This window comes from Heterobasidion irregulare (assembly GCF_000320585.1).
Source record: "Heterobasidion irregulare TC 32-1 unplaced genomic scaffold scaffold_02, whole genome shotgun sequence".
NCBI classification, from domain to species: domain Eukaryota; kingdom Fungi; phylum Basidiomycota; class Agaricomycetes; order Russulales; family Bondarzewiaceae; genus Heterobasidion; species Heterobasidion irregulare.
The window spans coordinates 197349-214457 of record NW_009258198.1 but is presented as its reverse complement, the minus strand read 5'-3'; the positions used below and the strand labels follow the sequence as shown (position 1 = coordinate 214457).

The 17109-nt window shown below is 51.7% G+C and overlaps 6 protein-coding genes across 6 annotated transcripts; 4 read left to right on the top strand and 2 right to left on the bottom strand.

The window, feature by feature from the left end:
- Positions 1-1575: 1575 nt before the first annotated feature.
- On the top strand, positions 1576-2019 carry HETIRDRAFT_233057 (uncharacterized protein; the record flags this gene model as incomplete). Its single annotated transcript, XM_009543662.1, has 1 exon — positions 1576-2019. A coding segment is annotated over one exon (444 nt), but the record flags the coding sequence as incomplete, so codon positions are not given.
- A 3454-nt stretch (positions 2020-5473) lies between these two features.
- Positions 5474-7092, top strand: HETIRDRAFT_424524 (uncharacterized protein; the record flags this gene model as incomplete). The annotated part of the gene is made up of 8 exons (XM_009543661.1): positions 5474-5570; positions 5680-5753; positions 5821-5880; positions 5938-5961; positions 6018-6116; positions 6181-6258; positions 6321-6389; positions 6442-7092. The coding sequence occupies 8 exons, from the start codon at positions 5474-5476 to the stop codon at positions 7090-7092; spliced, it is 1152 nt and encodes a 383-aa protein (XP_009541956.1).
- HETIRDRAFT_407343 (uncharacterized protein) lies at positions 7057-7807 on the top strand. Its single transcript, XM_009543660.1, has one exon. It carries the CDS (start codon positions 7095-7097, stop codon positions 7521-7523), a length of 429 nt encoding a protein of 142 aa, XP_009541955.1. The 5' UTR covers positions 7057-7094; the 3' UTR covers positions 7524-7807.
- A 670-nt stretch (positions 7808-8477) lies between these two features.
- Positions 8478-9522, top strand: HETIRDRAFT_438146 (uncharacterized protein). Its single transcript, XM_009543659.1, has one exon. The coding sequence runs from the start codon at positions 9239-9241 to the stop codon at positions 9419-9421; it is 183 nt and encodes a 60-aa protein (XP_009541954.1). The 5' UTR covers positions 8478-9238; the 3' UTR covers positions 9422-9522.
- Positions 8666-10536, bottom strand: HETIRDRAFT_443395 (uncharacterized protein; the record flags this gene model as incomplete). Its single annotated transcript, XM_009543658.1, has 3 exons — positions 8666-8876; positions 8931-10130; positions 10393-10536. 2 exons carry the CDS (start codon positions 10534-10536, stop codon positions 9462-9464), a joined length of 813 nt encoding a protein of 270 aa, XP_009541953.1. The 3' UTR covers positions 8666-8876; positions 8931-9461.
- Positions 10537-12126: 1590 nt separating this feature from the next.
- Positions 12127-14764, bottom strand: HETIRDRAFT_115472 (uncharacterized protein; the record flags this gene model as incomplete). The annotated part of the gene is made up of 12 exons (XM_009543657.1): positions 12127-12488; positions 12759-12798; positions 12903-13003; positions 13071-13139; positions 13435-13461; positions 13793-13954; positions 14002-14067; positions 14124-14261; positions 14315-14382; positions 14448-14463; positions 14569-14640; positions 14698-14764. 12 exons carry the CDS (start codon positions 14762-14764, stop codon positions 12127-12129), a joined length of 1188 nt encoding a protein of 395 aa, XP_009541952.1.
- Positions 14765-17109: the final 2345 nt, after the last annotated feature.

The window sequence follows — 17109 nt, the reverse complement described above, 5'->3', positions numbered from 1 at the left end:
AGATTGAAGACGGACCATGGTCAATGACCACTCTACGATGGCTTGAAACGCATAAATCTGTAACATCCGATGAGATGTACCCACTGTTACGACAGATTCTATATCTGGAAGTTGCACACTTCTTCCACGTTGAAGAAGCCTCATGCTCCATTTCACCTCCTGCTCCCGCGGTCGACTTGCTGAATCTTCGTGACCTGATCGCAGAAACATACCTGGTCGAACAGGCAGCCTCTCCATCCTTTTTAAATCTTCACACCCCCTCACTCGCTCGAGTCCCTGTGCGTTTTGATGTCGGCAGAATAGCTGCGGGTGCCTTGGAGCGCGCAACAGCTGACTTCTTCCAGTTTGTGCAGCAGCCAAACGCCTTGCCTCGACGAATTGAAGGATTGACCTTTTTCCATGATGCTCCGAGGGGGAGATGCCCTGTCCTCCAATGCTCGATGTTCTCAAAGACAGGGTGGAATCACGAGTTTCCCATCTCCTTATCATATCGGTGGGTGTCATCGTCAGAGGTGCGCGACCATCTGGGCACGATGATCAGGCATCTTCCTCTCGAGAACGTCTGGGAGATCTGTCGGGATACGGACGTGACGCTCTCGACGGCGGAATGGCGGTCCGCCTTTCGCGATTTCATTGGTGTGGAGACGCTCGTCATCAGCAAACGCTGTGACTTTTCCACGTTGCTTAAGGCCGCCACTCCACACGGCGCGGACGACTTTCTCTTCCCCAAGCTGCAGAGGCTTGTGATATGGACGCCGAACGCTTTCAGGGGTCACCGAGTTCCGCTCCTGGATATATCAAAGTCGTTCATTGAAGGGCAAACGGCGGCTCACCTGCCAGTGGCGGTGGCCTTCCTCAGTGGTCCTTTCTTGCGTCGGCCTGATAGGCGTCTATACGGCCAAGTGCGTATGACCTAGGATAGCAAGGAACTCTTGCCAGACACCCCCCATGCCGTTCGGAGGCCTCTGACGATGTCAGATGCTATGTGTGATGATGGATGGATAGGCATGTTTGACTGATCGCTCACAAAGTAGGTAGAAAGTAGGGTTCGTCATGACGGACAAGCGCGACGCTAGGGTCTTTTTTTTTTGGCCGCTATGTAGAATGCACGCTGTATATGCCCTGCATCAATACTGTGCTATCGTCAACTTTGTACTAGTGAATCCGTACTGCGACAACATGTTATGGGGTCTTGCAGACTTGCAAGCATGAAGGGACTGAAGCCGAACAGAACCGAGCCGGCAGTGAATGAGTCGTCAAACAAGTTGGCTCGTGTCGGACTCGAGGCCTCCACTCAGTCTCTGCCCTCACCTCTCAAGACAACTCTCTGTCAAGGCCATCGCCCTGATCTAACAACGAACGACGAAGTACGCCCGTAGGCATAAAGTAGGTCAAACTAAGTCAAATCACGATACTAGGTCGACTCATGATTTGAAGAATAGTAATTCTGTCCATAGCATCAGCGCGAAGGACTCTCGCAGTTCGCTTCTGATTGGGACCTTTCGCGGGTCAGGAATATACAATGGTGAATTTCCTTTAGATGCTTTCACTGTCACCGTACCAACATCCTCCTAGGAAGAAGCTCAGTCTGCACCTCCTGCTGCTGATTTAGACTTACGTGACGTAGACACTGGACAAATCGTACAGCACCCTACCATTTCCGATTTAAATTTCTCAACTGCTTCACTTCGAGCGCACAATGAATCATTACCCATCTCGCAATTTCCGAACGAGATGTTGGAGAACATTTTCGACTTCTGCTTCGATGGATGGGAGTGGCAGCCCCACTACCGAACAATAGAATACTCATATGATCACCGAACCTTCCCTCGACTGTATCCAGGATGGATCCAGCTCACGCATATCTGTAGCCGATGGCGTCGCGTTGCAATTGGCTATCCTCGCTTGTGGTCTACTATTGCCTACGATTCTAAACAGTGGTTCGACCTCTGCATTAAAAGATTACCTCCAAAGCAAATCATTGATGTCACTCTGCAAATCAGCGGCGATCGGGTCGCTCGAACCATTTTCTCACAGATTGGACGGATCCGCAAGCTAGATATCGAGGGATATAAACATAGCATGATCTATATCTTGCATGGTCTCACTGGCCCTGCCCCTGCACTCGAAAAGATGTCTTTAACTAGAAGATATTGGTTCGGCGATAGCGGACCTCTAAACATTCCTACAAATTTTATCGAGAGCGCCTTCCGTCTCACCGAATTGACGCTGGATGGAGTTTGGATACGGGATGGATCATTTACTTTGGCCAGTTTAAAACACCTTACAGCAAAATCCTATGTCACAATTTCTAAACTACAATCTCTGCTTCAGAGGGTCCCGCATCTACGCTCTGCGAACATCGAGAGGATCAATGGTAGTCCTTCGCGCATCAATCTTGACTCAATAGTGATTGTGACTTTGCCCGATCTGCAGACTCTTCGTGCGACCTTCTTTCCAGAATATTCAACAGAGGAACCCAGTGCCCTTCACTTACTCCCTTACCTTTATCTCCCTTCGCTTGCATGCTTGCACCTTGTCAATCATCTACATAACACTTTTCTGGAGGTTACAAATCACATAATAGCTTTTATGTTGAGGTTCTTGGGTTAGCCGAATGCGTTGCCATGTTCTTTTCGTAGCACCGTCCTATATTATGGTGGCAAAAAAACCAAGAGGCTCCAGTGTTCTTCATGGGCCGAAGGTGGGAGGACCATAAATTCACCACCCGAAGACCTCCTTGGCCCTGTTCAATTTGGCTACACGTGGCATACATACGGGCAGCGCCTAGACATTTTGAAGCTTCGTCAATTCCTTGATATATTCAGGTTAATGCCTCTCACAGACGTGCAGACTTTGACCTTAGATATGTCAGGCGGGGGGTTTTCTGTATCTGATTGGCTGTCAGCGCTTGAAACTCTGTCTCAAGTGGAAGAAGTCACAGTCTACGCACATTACGACTTCGCCGACTTTCTCCGAGCCGCCACTCCTCCCGTTGGCTGGCGTTCGGGTGGATTTCTCTTTCCCTGTTTGAAGAGGCTCGTTGTTAAATCCACAACGAGGGCGAGACGCGGTGGAGTGCTCGCTCATGCCATACACCCTTTCATTGAGGGGCGGCGACTGGCGAACCTACAATTAGAGCAATTGGACCTTCAAACGTCAAGATTTTGGAGTCGGCTTAACAGGCGCTTGTATGGGAAAGTGAATTTGACTTGGAATGGTAAGAAAATCGTGCCGCACGTCACCAAGACTAATGACTTTCGAGCGGCGGCGGATTCCTTGTACGGCGGAGGGCAGATGCATTTGGACGAGCGGTCTATGGAGTAGGGGAAGAGTGGTCTCGTCGACATCTAAGGGGTTGTTCGACCTTTGTTCGTGTTGCGGCAGAGTGCTTCTGTGGAGCCAGTATAGGGAAGTTGTATGATAATCTCACGTTCATATTAACCAATGTTGCAAGTACATGTATTAAAACATGTCGAGCCCAAGAACAAACAAAGCCCCGGTCACTTGTCGGTGAATGAGGGGGGGTCGCACATGCTTTCCATTCGAATGATCATCTTGGATATAACAGGATGAGGCCACTCGGGTTAAAGAGAGTTCATTGCAGCATTGGTGACGTCTGCAAGGTAACGCGAAACTCGTTATGTGCACAGCTGCCGACTCAATGCCCGGCCATGGCCCGACTCCCAAAAGCACCTTCGGATTGGCGTCATCGTCGTCGTTGGTCTGGAAAAGCGCCAAGAGGGTCGTTTTGGTTGAGCAGTAGGCTAAAGTTTTATGACGGGGTTGTGAGAGGGTGAGAAACTGTTGTCGATACTCGTGGATCGAGCGCATAGAAGAAAGAAAAATGGCTAGTATTGGGCTACGTACTCGGACGATCATGGTGATGAGAAGGCCAAAAATATTAAGAGCACGTAGACCTAGCAGACAAGCGCCTGAAGCACAGGTGGCGAGGGTAGCATTCGACAACATTTTTCTGCTCTTGACAATTGGCACGGATTCAGATGTCTATACGATTTAGATTATCAGAGAACCTCGAATCGATGACAACACCAAACAAGCCCCTTGCAAAAAAAAGTTTTGGTACACTGACCAATCGATGCTCGATCATTTCCCTCTCACAAATTGTTCTCCTTACATTTGCGACTCGCGAAGTTATTCTTAATGCCTGTGCTCCTTGCCATCTGTGCGAATGTCGTTGATCTTCTTATGTGGGGGGGGGGGGGGGGAAGCCACAGGGAGTATAGCTAGCAGCAGCCTGGAAATGTCGGAAAGCCTGCATGCGTAGGAACGCATCCGTTGTTTCTTGTGCTGAAGACGTGCTCAGCAGAAACTTGAACTAGTCGATCATGGCTTTGTGTGACATCTATCTGTTTGAGCTTCGAAGACGAAGTAATGGGCTCATACTTACCTTGTGTGCTATTCGTGTTCCGTTCTGTGGGAGAAGTCAGTGGCATCGATCCGCAACGACTGACGTGGCAATTCTCGCGAGAAGATGATGATGGGCTGGTTTCTCCCTAACACATCACTTTCACTTTTCCGTCAGAAGTCAAACGCTAGCTATTCGTAGTTGGAAATTTGCGAAAAGAGAGGTAGGATAGAGAAGGGTGTCTCTCAATCCGACGATTTGGTCTCAATCGAGGACGCCTTTGGTCATGATTCGGACAAATTCCCGCTTAGAAAGGCAAGCCCGATCGTAGCCAGATTCCAGTCTGATGAGTCGTCGTCAACAACGACGATTCTCCATGATATTCTATTCCACCTAACTTCCGAGTTGTAGAGCTGCGCCTTGGACTGAGGAGACACTATTGGGATAAGCTGGTGCGGCATTAACAGTGCATCGAGAGAACTTTGAACCATGATCGGTCGGTAGGAGTTCATCTGATTGCAGTCGTTGATAGGGCTCGTTGACATTTTTCAAGATCACAGAGAGCGTCTGGTTATTGTGAGAGTCCAAGATGGAACGGTATGGGTGCCAGTAAGTCCCGATTGTCCGGGATGGGTCCGCACAATACAATTTTTGTCCCTAAGTGGCGTCATAAAGAAAACAAGGACAATGAAACGTAATATAATCCAGGCAAATCCCTCGTCTTTCTGGTCAATTTGCTTTGTTTTCTACGATTTAATGCCTCTCCCGTCCATTGTTCTAATGTCTTCCTCCTCATTATGGCGATATAAAGTTCCCCAGGTGCGTGTGGAATGTTGGAACTGATTTTTTTTAATCTCGCTAGCCTCCTTCTCGCGATGCAAACAAGGAGCAAATGGAAGAAATCGAGAGTCTGTATCGGCCTTACCTGCTAGCCATCTTGTGGTAAGGAATGACCGGTAGTTGATGACGGTTCTTTGTGCATTATTTGTTGACCACAACAAGCGCCTACACTGGCGTACGTTATTACATATTCGTTTTGCCACCCTCCTCTTTCTCTTGCATCTCCCATCATCTCTACCGTCCTCTAAAAAATGAAGTTCTGCAATGCCGGTCGACGCGCTCTTTTTACTCTATCCACTGCAACGAGAAGAATTTCCCGCAAGACAACTAGGACGGTATTCGGACGAGGTCGTCCGCAAAAGTGAGTGCCCTCTGCTAAGATGGCACGGTGGCCCAATCTCACCATACTCCCAGCCGCCCTCTAAGACATATATCAAAAGACATAGTCTCTCCAACTACGCGTGCTTCAGCTACCTCAAGCACACCGCCTCCGACTCTTCAGCATCAACCCGAGATCGAGCCACTGGAGGTTTCTCTCCAACCGGTACAACTACGCGAATCTGCCTCACTACCCAAGTTCTTATATTTTTGTCCCTTCACTTTCACCATAGTCCATCTCAACAACACCATCACCAAAAAAGCGCAAGGCATCCGAGTTGGAGATCGGAACGGTACACCAGTTCTCGTGCTGTACGGTGCCACACACTAATTTTTTTTTGGCTCATCAGAGCATTGAAGCAAACGAAGAGCAGGTAAGAGAGGTTATGATTGTACCTGCTGTACACTTCTGACGATGCCGTCCGCGCAGAGTCGTCCGTCTCACAAACGGGGCAGGTTTGAAGTCGCCCACGGCTCCGTGCCACACGCCACCCATGTTGAACACCTAGGTTCTGGACAATCTCCATCGGTACGTTGTTCATTCCCCATCTCATTGTTGATTCATGCAAATGTTGAACATTTCCCTTGCGTAGGCTCCGCACAATGGTTCTCGTTCATCCTCGGTCCCGGGATCTTCAAGCTATTTCACACCTCCATCATCGCCTTCCCAAGTACGCCTTTGATTCGTACATCGTTTGTGTACTGCGTATTCACACATAATCACAACATTCAGGATGAACACCGCTTGAAATATCACAATATTGCGCAGCGTGAAGATACGCTAGCAAGAACAGAGCCAAGCGTGCGTGAAGCTCACTATCTTTTGTCGTATATACATCTGACATCACCTGCAGAGCAATGGTTTTGCTTTCTCCCCGGCCCTTTCGGGCGCTATCTCCGGCTCCAGTCTCAGTGGCCTTCAAGACCTAGTCGCCCTTGGGGTTGTGGGCCACAACCACCCATCCTCCGTCCGACAGTCTCCGTCTACCATCTCAGGGGTCATTCTGAATGGCTTTCACCTCCCCCCGCTCGGCCTCACACACTGCACTGCGGAATATGCCCCCTCCCCTCCCGCTGCTATTTCCACAGGCGCCCTTCCTAGCATCTGGGATGTCTTCAGCCCCAGTGCTCTCCCGCACCGGTGTGCCGTCCCCAGTCCCGGGTGGAACGCACACACAGACACGGCTTGGAATCATCCCATCCCACGCCTCTACCTCCCCTGCTCACCCAGCGCTTTTGGCCAATTCGAGGACGGCGGCCTCCCAAGCCCCTACCTCCCTTCCTCGCCCGGCGCTTTCGACCAATTCCTGGGTGGCGACATCCCAGATCTCCTACTTCCTCCTCCTCTTATTAACCAGTTGGAGGACGATCTGATTCCGAGGAGCCCATATATCCTCGCACCACTCCTCGCGAACCCGCCCCCTGCGTCCGAGGTCCGCCTGGCCCCATACGGCGACCTCGTGGCGTGTGGAATATTGCCCGGGCCCGCACGGACGGCCACTTGAGGATGGGATTGACGCTTCCGGATGACAGGCCTGGTGTGCACGCTTTTTGCACAGCGTTCATCCAGGCGGCCATCATGAGCTTGTCTGATTATCGTTTCATACATGCAAACACAAATCAGGACTATCCGAGCACACAAGGCTATTTAAAGACTCGCAGACCAGCCTCGTCGCTTCCTAGGTGGACGGCGGTGCGCAGGGCGCCCCAATTTCCATCCCTACCCGGACTAGGACTATGTGTCGGGTGCTCATCCTGCAGCCTCAAAATATGCACAGCACTCCTCAATCTTACAGAGCACATCCCATCCAGCCCGCCGCATAACAGAGCGCGCTATTTTCCTTCACCCCCACCAACTCGTGAATATTGGGAAGCCCGGTGTACTGCACCTCAGCGCCGGATACGATCTTCTCGTATGACAGGGAGACGAGGTTAGTCTATTTACTCCGTTCCGTTCTTCTCAAAAAGGCAGTTTCTGTTGCCGCACTATGTTATATTGATTTATCTCTCTCACACTATCTCTCTCGTCTCTCTCTATATATTTCTATCATCCCATCTCTATAGCCCTCTCTGTCGTCTCTGTTCGACCGTCCCTGTTTCCATCTCACCTATCACCTCTGTCTTGCTTTCAAAAAATCGTTCGTCGCACTAGCTGTATTCCTAGATTTTTCTTTCACGGCCTTCTCAATAAACGTGCCTCCGGCTTGTTCTTGCGCACCCATTCAACTTCAGCGTTGTGAGACTAATCTAAGACGGCGGAATCAAACGCGAGCCAGACACACGGGCGGATCTTCCGCGCGACGGGGGATCGTCCGTGCATGCCCAGACAGTGTCGCTACTCGAAGACATAATAAAAATCTCCGACACAGCGTTCGTTGCTCAGCTGGCCTCGCGTCCCGCGCGCACCCCACCAGAAAGAAGGCGGTCGCTCGCGCACTAACCGAGTCAAGGCTACCCTCGCAGCGCACGACTGCCAGATCGGCGATACGGCGACTGACCAAGACCGACCGCACACGCTGGAGAATACACAAGCCGCGGCGCTCAGCCTGTATACTTACTTACTCTCGACCGACCGACCGACCGCCTTGCGGCGTCAAGGTGCCTATGCCTAAGCGGGCGCCTCACCGCCGCGGAGCAAGATCCGCCCGCGAATGACGCGCAACGCACCAATCCCCACGTTGACTCGCGCATCCGAGCGAGAACCGGCTCCTGGCACCGGAAAGCCCGTCGTGAACTGCTGCCAGAACCACGAGCCCGAGGCCCGACGTTCCATAATTTCCCGAATGGGGCGGTTGTGACATTGAAGTTCACCAACTACCCCAATATGCTTGCCGCTTGCGAGGATCACCGTGAGGTGATCTAAAAGACCCGCAGCGTCATCTGAAAAAGTGGGCTGGAACTCGAACACGAACGTACTGGGTCAGACTAAGATAGAGCGGGGGCAACTTGCCGAAAGCACAAGCCGAACGGCCCGCACGTGGCACCTCTCTCCCCAGCCTGCCTGCCGAAATTCGACTTCACGCCCAATAAGCTCAGCGCATTATGCATCAATGCATCAAAACCACTCCAGCTCCACGCTTGCCAAAAAGAAAACACCTGCGTAATTGGGACCCAGTCGATAAACAAGCAGGGCCAAGAGGCGAGTACGAGGAAACGGAAGCGTGAAGTACTTTGTCGGTGAAGTATGAAAAAAGGGGTGGATGAGGACGGGTCGGGTCGGGTCGTGTGCACCCACTATCGGTAGGTGCAGCGTACGTACGGCGGTGCGATGATTACAAGTAAGAACGGCCTGGAGCGAGTGGCCTGAGTGGGGTGGAGAGAGGGGGCGGCTAAGATAACGTACATCATAAACAAGAACGGAGAACACGACGCGCTCAAAGAGAAACAGGGGATAAGAGAACGGGCAGAATGCTTAACGATGTGCGCGTGAAAACCAAGGAGCTAGCAAGGGAGCGTGAGGGGGTACCAAGATCGAGATCGAGATCGAGAGCCAGCTAAAGAGAGAGAAAGGAAAAAGGAGAGGAAAAAGAAAGGAGAGGCAGTGGACGATGTCGACTTCGACGTCGGTCGGGATGGTCAATCGATGGCGATTGTGTAAATGCGGGCGTGCAGGCGTAATCTATCTATAATGCTACGAGTATTAGGTTAAATATGCTGCAGGCGGGCGATGGCGGAGAGGAGACCCGAGAGGAGAAGGAAAAGGGGCAGCGACAACAAGTACAACGGGTATGGCGAGAAGGCAGGGGGATAGATCGATGTGTAAGAGAACGTACGGAAATCGTGACGTGTTATGAGTTATATGCGATGCGCAAGGAAATCAAGAACAGGAAATAGAAAAGGATCAAGCGGGCGGGAGCAGGCGTTGGTCTGCATCTCAAGCATCGTCATCGCCGCCTTCGGTCTCTGCAACTATGACGGATGAGAGACGGCTGCGGACGTAGGCCCGCGGGCCCGCCTGTGCCCAGCGGCGCAAGGGACGGGCATGTGCGCGATGGAGGAGCAGGCAGGCGACTGCGCTCGCGCGGACGCCGCGCTCCGGGAGCGGAGGGGGTGCGGGTTGAACGGGTGCTGCCCGAGCGGCGGATGCGTATGATGGGCGAGTGCGTGCGTGGGCAGGATGGACGGAGGTGGCAGCTGGGGAGGTGCGCGCGCGTGGTTCGGAGACAGGCTCGGCTGCGTTGGTGATGGCATCAGGATCCGCGAAGGGGTTGTCGGTGAGGGTGTATGCGGCGGCGGGGGCCTGGAGGCGCGCGATGCGGGGCGGGAGCGGCGGTGCGCGCCGTGCGCGTGCGGAGGGAGGGATGGGGAAGGAGATGACGCGCATGGGACGGGGTGCGGAGCGGGCTGTGCGCCGCGTCACGATTGGAATGCCGGGGACGTGCATGTAAGGGGTGGAGAACGCGGAGGACGGCTGTTGGGTTGCGAGCATCGTGATGTGAGTGTGCGTGCGAGACGAGATGCTGTTTGCGTTGGTGGTGATGATGCTGTTGCTGCTGCTGCAATGGTCTGATTCGAGATGTGACTGGACTGGGATACGCGAAGCCTAAGATCCGGAAAGGCTTGAGAGTCGAAGTGGGCACGAGTCGACTGAGATGGATCAGAAACGGCGGTGCAGGGGCGAGGGCGGCGCAGAGGAGGGAGCGAGTCGTGAGGCGCGGTGTCGTGGAACGTCGAGCAAGAGGAGGGGCGGGCAAGGAGGCTGGGCTTATAACACGTCAGGGCGGAGAACCACGGCGCAGTCCGTTGCCACGGATCATGGACCGCCGGACCACGGCGGTGTCGGTCCACGAGTCGGTCCCGCCTACCCGCCGCCGCATCCCGCCGCTCGAGAGTGTTCTAGACGCCTCGACGGTGACGCCACTGACCGGATCGACATCAGGCCCCTTTCCTCCTTGCCTCGTTCCAGCCCCAAGCCCCTTTAGTTGTTTGCCAGAAGATCGTTCGTCCATTGAACACGACTTCTCGAAGTGCACAGCACAAAGAGCGGCCGCATCCGGCCCGTTCTTCACTACAATACGCCCGGTCGTCCTGGTTCTGCAACAAAGTCCACCTTTGTTTTTGTTGTTCTCGTCAGTGCAACGTCGCTGCGCTCGTGCGTATATGGCGGCATTTGTACGCCAGGTATGTAAGCCAGCACAATGGAGAAAGGCTGGTCGTCGTCATCAGAGAGCGAGGTCCTCCGGGTCCTCCTTGCTGCGTCACTCTGCACAGGTTGCGCGAGCCTACGTGTCGGTACCCTCATTTTCAGTCCTCGTTCCTCATTCTGCTCAGCTGAGCCCCCACGTTTTCCCTTGTTCATCACCGCCATCCTGTTGGCTATCGCCGTGGCATCCACACATACAGCAGTTCATCTGCTGTGAATTCACTTGGAATCGGCTCCTTGCCACTGGATCTATTTTAGTTCGATTATCGACTCAATTCGGCGTCTATCCTATCGTCCGCCGACATGCGAGTTTGCATGCTTGGTGGTGTTCTCTGCGTGCGCCTATACTGTGCCACACCCCTGAGGGTGATAGATAATCAAATCCTGTTGTATACCGCTAAATGCATCATAGCCTTGCATTCCATTCAACCTCCCGCGACCACCCGCATCTCAATACCGGAAAACATGATCATCTGCGCATTTTGATTACTGGCCCCCGCGTGCCATCTCCATGACTTCCCTGCAGCCCGTGGAAACGCCCACACGACTGTTCACCTGCTGCGCTGCTTGCTCGCGGCCGTAGTGAACCGCATCGTGGGCGTATGTGGGCCCCTTGATTTGACATCGCGGATCAAGAACACGAGAACACCTAATGACTGCTTCTATACATAGGCCAGCTCTCACGCAGAGCCTTCTCGCGATAGCACAACGGTATCCGGCTTGGGCGCTATCGATGGACAGATAGTCCTCACTGCCACTCATGGTTCTGCCATCGTCGCACCTCAGGCCTCAGAGGGCACAGCGAAACTTTTCTCATACCGTGACTATCAATCAAGATGTCGGGAAAAGCCTTTCACTTTTGTCTCGAGTCGAGCCCGGTGGCCGAGAGCGTCTCGTGCCGAGAAACCCTGTGCTAGGCGGTCATGTACGAAACCCGCACATCGTGGGTATCACAGGAGGTGGCTGTTCTGAACAATCTCTCCAATGAATTTCTCTAGCCAAGCCCCTCTGCTGGAGGAAACGTTTCCCGCGACGCTGCGAATCGATTCGAATACGCTCATCGGTATCTCGATGCTCAGCACCAAATTCCTTGCATCCCGCTGAATTGCAACTAGATGGTGTTTCCTGGACTCTGTACAAGCGGCCTATTGCGCAGTCCTAGATCTACGCTCCGCAGATATCCATCACACTGTTGTCTTCTCACCTCGATTCTCTGCGTATCATCCCGACACATACGTGCGATCGAATTTTTCCCCATCTAGCCTCTTTTTGCAACTTTCATTCCAGCGCGTTGTCCAGTCTCTTTGATTACTTTGTAACCATGTGCGCGAAGGAAGGCGTTAGTGGCGGGAAAGTCATCTTGTTCTTCGTCGATATGCAATGCCCTTGGAAGCCACTACCATCCCATGCTCGGTTTCTTGCGCCGCCATATGCACTGTCTCACCCGAGTTTCAGCTACGAATGAGAGAGGCTGTCGCGGTCCGCCAAGAGCAAGGCCGAAGGCGAACCGACCTCCCGCTCGATTCGTACCCTGGAAGCGAGCGCGGACCGCAGGGCCAACATCATCGGGACTTTCTCCATCTCTTCGTTCGGTAACCAAATCCATGCATCCATGCCCGCTGAAGCCAAAGCATGCAGGTTTGATGTTGTATGCAAGTTCGAAATACGAGTCGGCTCTTCCGATCTCTCGGAATCGTATCCTTCCGTAGAGTAGCTGGACCTCTTCGACTTTGATCTTCGAGCCGTGGCGGATCCCATCTATGAAGAAGAGTGGGGCTTAATGGGCTTGCAGAACATTCTTTCGCGCTAACGCCTCTGCCGCATCGATGCGAATCCCCTTTTAGATTTAGATGCGCGCAGATATTTTCACGCTGGCAGCGCATATCCAGGGCTCCAGCAAGTGAGATGATTGCTGCCACTTTCTTGAATGGCATCATCTGATGAAACGGCTGCTGACCTCGGAGGGTGCCTTTGCTTGGGCAGCGGGCGGAGCAATGATGTTATTGTTGAAACCAAATCCGGACATACTGTACAGACGTGACAATAATGAAGTTGGGAGGTCGGATTCCTATACTGGGATGCGCAAATCCTGGGAACATCCTAATTATATACCATCTTTTGCGAGCGTTCGAGTGGCAAGTCAACCCTCAGCCATCTGTATTGTTGATTCACCTGTAGTCCTGGCTCTTGGTCGTGATATGGAGAACGGTTGAAGCCGATTGCAGAGGCACGATCGCGTCGCAAGGTTCCAGGTCGCTTCAGCTCTAGACGAGCTGACGCTTCCATTCATCGACGGATGGATCTTAGTTATAAAAAGAGAACGCGGCTTCTTGCACGAACCTCTGTCCTCCACATTCCGCCATGCAAGCGTGTCGGAACTGCTTTGCACGTTCTTCGAAAGGTCAATATCTCATCAAGAAATCCGCAGGTGAGTTTCTAATGGGATAGAGAATAGATTTTTCAGGTGCATGCCGTGGTTGAAGGGCGAGTGGGGAAGGTAGCTTGGGCAAATGTTCATCTTGGAAGTCTGCGCCTTTATACTACAAAGGGAGATCTATAGACCCGAACGAATTATATACCTCCTTGTTTTCCTGTGATGGTCGAGGTCTGACGTTGTCTAAGTTCCCGGATAGAAAAAACTACTCACGCTATATATTCGATATGTGGCACTCAGGACCTCTGAGAGATGCGGTGTGCAACACACTTGCTTTCGAATATATCATTTCTAAAACTATAGACAGTTTAATCGAGATGACGCTAGATGAGCATATAACATCGCTGCAGGAAGGAGTCAGAACAAACATAGGGCATCTCGATCTACTGTCGCCTCAGGCCATGCCAATAACTCGACGCTCAGATGCCTGGCAAGAATCAAGCATGATACAGCGAAAATATTGGTAGTGTATGAAGGGCTTTCTCAGATATAAACCATCGAAAACTGGATCCGGTTGGCTATAGCCGGAACTTGTCGCATCGTCAGTCGTGAATATAAATCAACTATTCACACAGAGACCTTCAATAATAATCTTCGATAAACTGCAGTTATGTAAGTAAAGACAGACATTGTTTGGAGAGAATATTGACTGCGCTGCAGTCCTGACGTGGGAGAGAGAGTAAAACGGCAGGCACCCGTGCCCACTTGTTTGTCCGCTCCATTCCCCTGTCTCGCCTTCGCTCAATCGTCGTCAATACGCGAGGGAAATCCAAGGCAATATTCCTATTCACTGAAACCGTTGCGATGGCCATCGTTAGACAGGTAGACCCTGCGCACTGGTCGTTGCTCTGGTTCGTGACTGGTCACGCCATTCCGTGAATGCATACAACCAGCCTTGAAGAGCTAAGAATAGCAAATATGAGAGAAAACATGTTTCACAGGAGGTGAATGGCACTGACAAACCCAAGGAAGAGTTGCGCTGCATCCCGTCGCCAGGGCCATGAGTATAGCGGCAGAGACAGAAACATCGGTGGCATCAGGCCCACTCAGCACCAGGCCTAGTCTGGAAAGTCCCGTGCTGAAAACGATAACCGGGACTGTAAGGATTCGATTAGAGCGAAATTCCAGATCTGTGATCTGAGCAGCCTACTCAATCCGAGCAACGTGGCTACCACAAATATGATCTGGTGGGCCATGTATTTCTTCGGGTATATGAATCTGGGCCGTGAAAAGAAATCCATTCATACATCTTCTGCAGATTCTAGACCGATGAAGTGACTCACGTCGCAAATAAAAGGCCTGTATAGATTAGACAAGCGGGGATTACAACGACTAAGCCCACGTCTGTATCGTGTTGTTGGCATCAATTCACAGCGAAGGAAGAAAGGAGGAGGATTTACTGACCTATCTTCTGCTCGCATGTTATTGCATAGACAGTGACGACAAGCACATAAAGATTCGAGACAGACGATGCGACTAAGATCATCGATTTAGTTTCACAAGTGGGGACTAAGATACCGCCAGTCCACTCACTGGCGAGGCCACACAGTGTTTTCCAGTAGCCGGATTTCGCATGACTATATATGTTGAGGTCCTTCATGTTGTCAGATCACTGAGCGTTGTGCGTGCGCAGCGGTTCGAGGGTGGGGTAGCAGTGATGGAGGATGGCAGAAAGGATGAAGATTTTTATACGAATCAGTTCGTGGCGGGAACAATGCAAAGGTCCGTCGCTTTGCGAATTCGCGAAAGCCACACTCTCACTCCGATGAGATGCCACATAGCCCTGACACCATGCACAATAAGGCCTTGCAAACTGCCATTAGATAACGTGATCTTGAGGCATCTTTGAAACAGCCTTCGTGTACCCTTGCGCACTTGAAAAAACCCGCCACTGACATCATCGTGGGCTGGCCATCGAATATAATGCCACGGCGTTGGCGGCTGTGTGAAGCGGGCTTTTAGTATTTTCACGAAGGAATCTCTTGAGCGCACCATTTTTAAGCAACGATTTTTCGATGCACCTTTGGCTATGGACTGTGCACGAAGAGTGTCAATCGCAAAGTAATCGTCTTTACATCTGCCGCAGCACCTAGTGACTAGTCTCAAGATTACAGCTCATATGACAGAATATTTTCTGATCGATACAGGTGAGATGCACCGCACAGGACGCCATTGTGCAAGCCCAAAGTTCAGCGAGAGATGATTGATATTACATAGGAAATTTCGAAGGCTCGAGGAGTAGGTCCATCAAGCCCGCCGTAGCCATCAGTCGACTATCTTCAACATAGCTTAGCTGAATTTTTGGAAGTTTGCTCCCGACTTGGGAAATTGGTCCATATGTTTCTCTTCGGTGTTCCCCCTTGTTGAGCGCAAGAGTTCACGATTGATGAATCTACCAGTAAAAGATGGAGACAAGGACCAGTGCCACGATAGAGTCTTTCAAACAAAGTGAACAGTCAGAACCCGTGGATCATAGATCGTGCCACAAGGTAGTCGCTGCTAGGTTGACCCCAGCTGTCTTCTCGCACAACACCACTGAGGGGTTCTAGCATTTAGATATAGTGTTGAACCTGTCACATTGAATGGTTCGGCATGAAGGGAAAACACTGAGAGCGCGAGCTGCGAGATGAGAGAAAGCGTCTAAGAGACATAGACGTGTGACTTCACGCTCCCCGACACGTCTAGCGCATGCACCATGTCGACATGTCGAGCGAGCCGTATGGAGGAACAGGCAGGACGAGACAGACTGTGAGTGAACGGTGGAAGGTGAATGATGAATAGCTCGGAACAATGGGTGAGAGCGATGAGGAGCGACGCAGCGTGAAAAGATGTACTTTTTAGTCACTCAGAGACAGAAGGCTGGCATTTCTCATTCAATCTCCTCCGCGGTCTCCGAATGTCAGTATCTGACGCATTTTCTCTCTGCGGAGGGTGCACGCTCGATTGTACACGCACACATAACCTGAAGAGCAGGATCGGACAACAGGCAAGCGACGACGGCACCGCGGCAGGTCAAGCAGAGCACTAGGACAAGGTCGCTACTCGTGAGTAGTCAGAGAGCGGCTGGGCTGATTGGGAGAAGAAATGTTGAAGCACGTGGGAATTCGTCATGCGACAACAACGCCCGGTCATGTCCGAAACCAAAGACACCTTGATCGACTTTTCCTCTATCAAGTCCTTTGAATAGGGAAGATCAGAGATTTCCAACCCTCGGTGTACTATCAATCGTTTACTGTAAGGTGACTCAAACACTTACACTCGTTCTCAATGGGCCTGATTGAATCAACGCTGGATATATAGGTCCGACAGGGCGACATCGATCGTTTTCATTGGCATCGGGACTGCAAGCAATTACACTGAGCTTATTGGCTGTGAGATGTATGAGGCTACCGTCAGGTGTGTGCACCACGAAGGCAGCGGGATTAATGCCTACTGAACACATGCAATGATCATAGAAGTTGAATGAGCTTGATCTCGTGGACTGCTAGACTGTGCACAGATATGTCAGGTGTCCGTTCAGCCCGTGCCGTATATCTGCCACAATCTTGTCCGTTCTTGCTATCAGGCGAGTACTACAACAACGAAGTCGCTCTTATCCGGCTTGGCGTGTGGCTTTTGTCCCCACATCCTCCCACACCTCGATCCGCAACTCGTGCTTGAATGGAACTCGTCTCTTGTATCGGTCTCCGAGATAAGCAAACGACTCCGGCCGTCCATCTAGGTATACAGCTGGGATTTATACGTCGTCTTCTCCCGAAGGTCGTTTCGCCGTTCCGTTCTTGTTATCTTGAACTTCTTCCCCTATCCCTGTGCCTGCTCACAGTACGCCCACATACGATCCGTATGCTCAAGAGGCTTGTCAATGCTGATACAGGGAGAGCACTCACACCAGTAAGCTTCCATCACACCTCCTCCAGGTAAGCTCCATCCGATCATCCTTCTTAG

Bases quoted from the DNA above. Each gene is read 5' to 3' on its own strand.
- HETIRDRAFT_407343 (XM_009543660.1), top strand. From the start codon at position 7,095: ATGGGATTGACGCTTCCGGATGACAGGCCTGGTGTGCACGCTTTTTGC.
- HETIRDRAFT_438146 (XM_009543659.1), top strand. From the start codon at position 9,239: ATGCTGCAGGCGGGCGATGGCGGAGAGGAGACCCGAGAGGAGAAGGAA.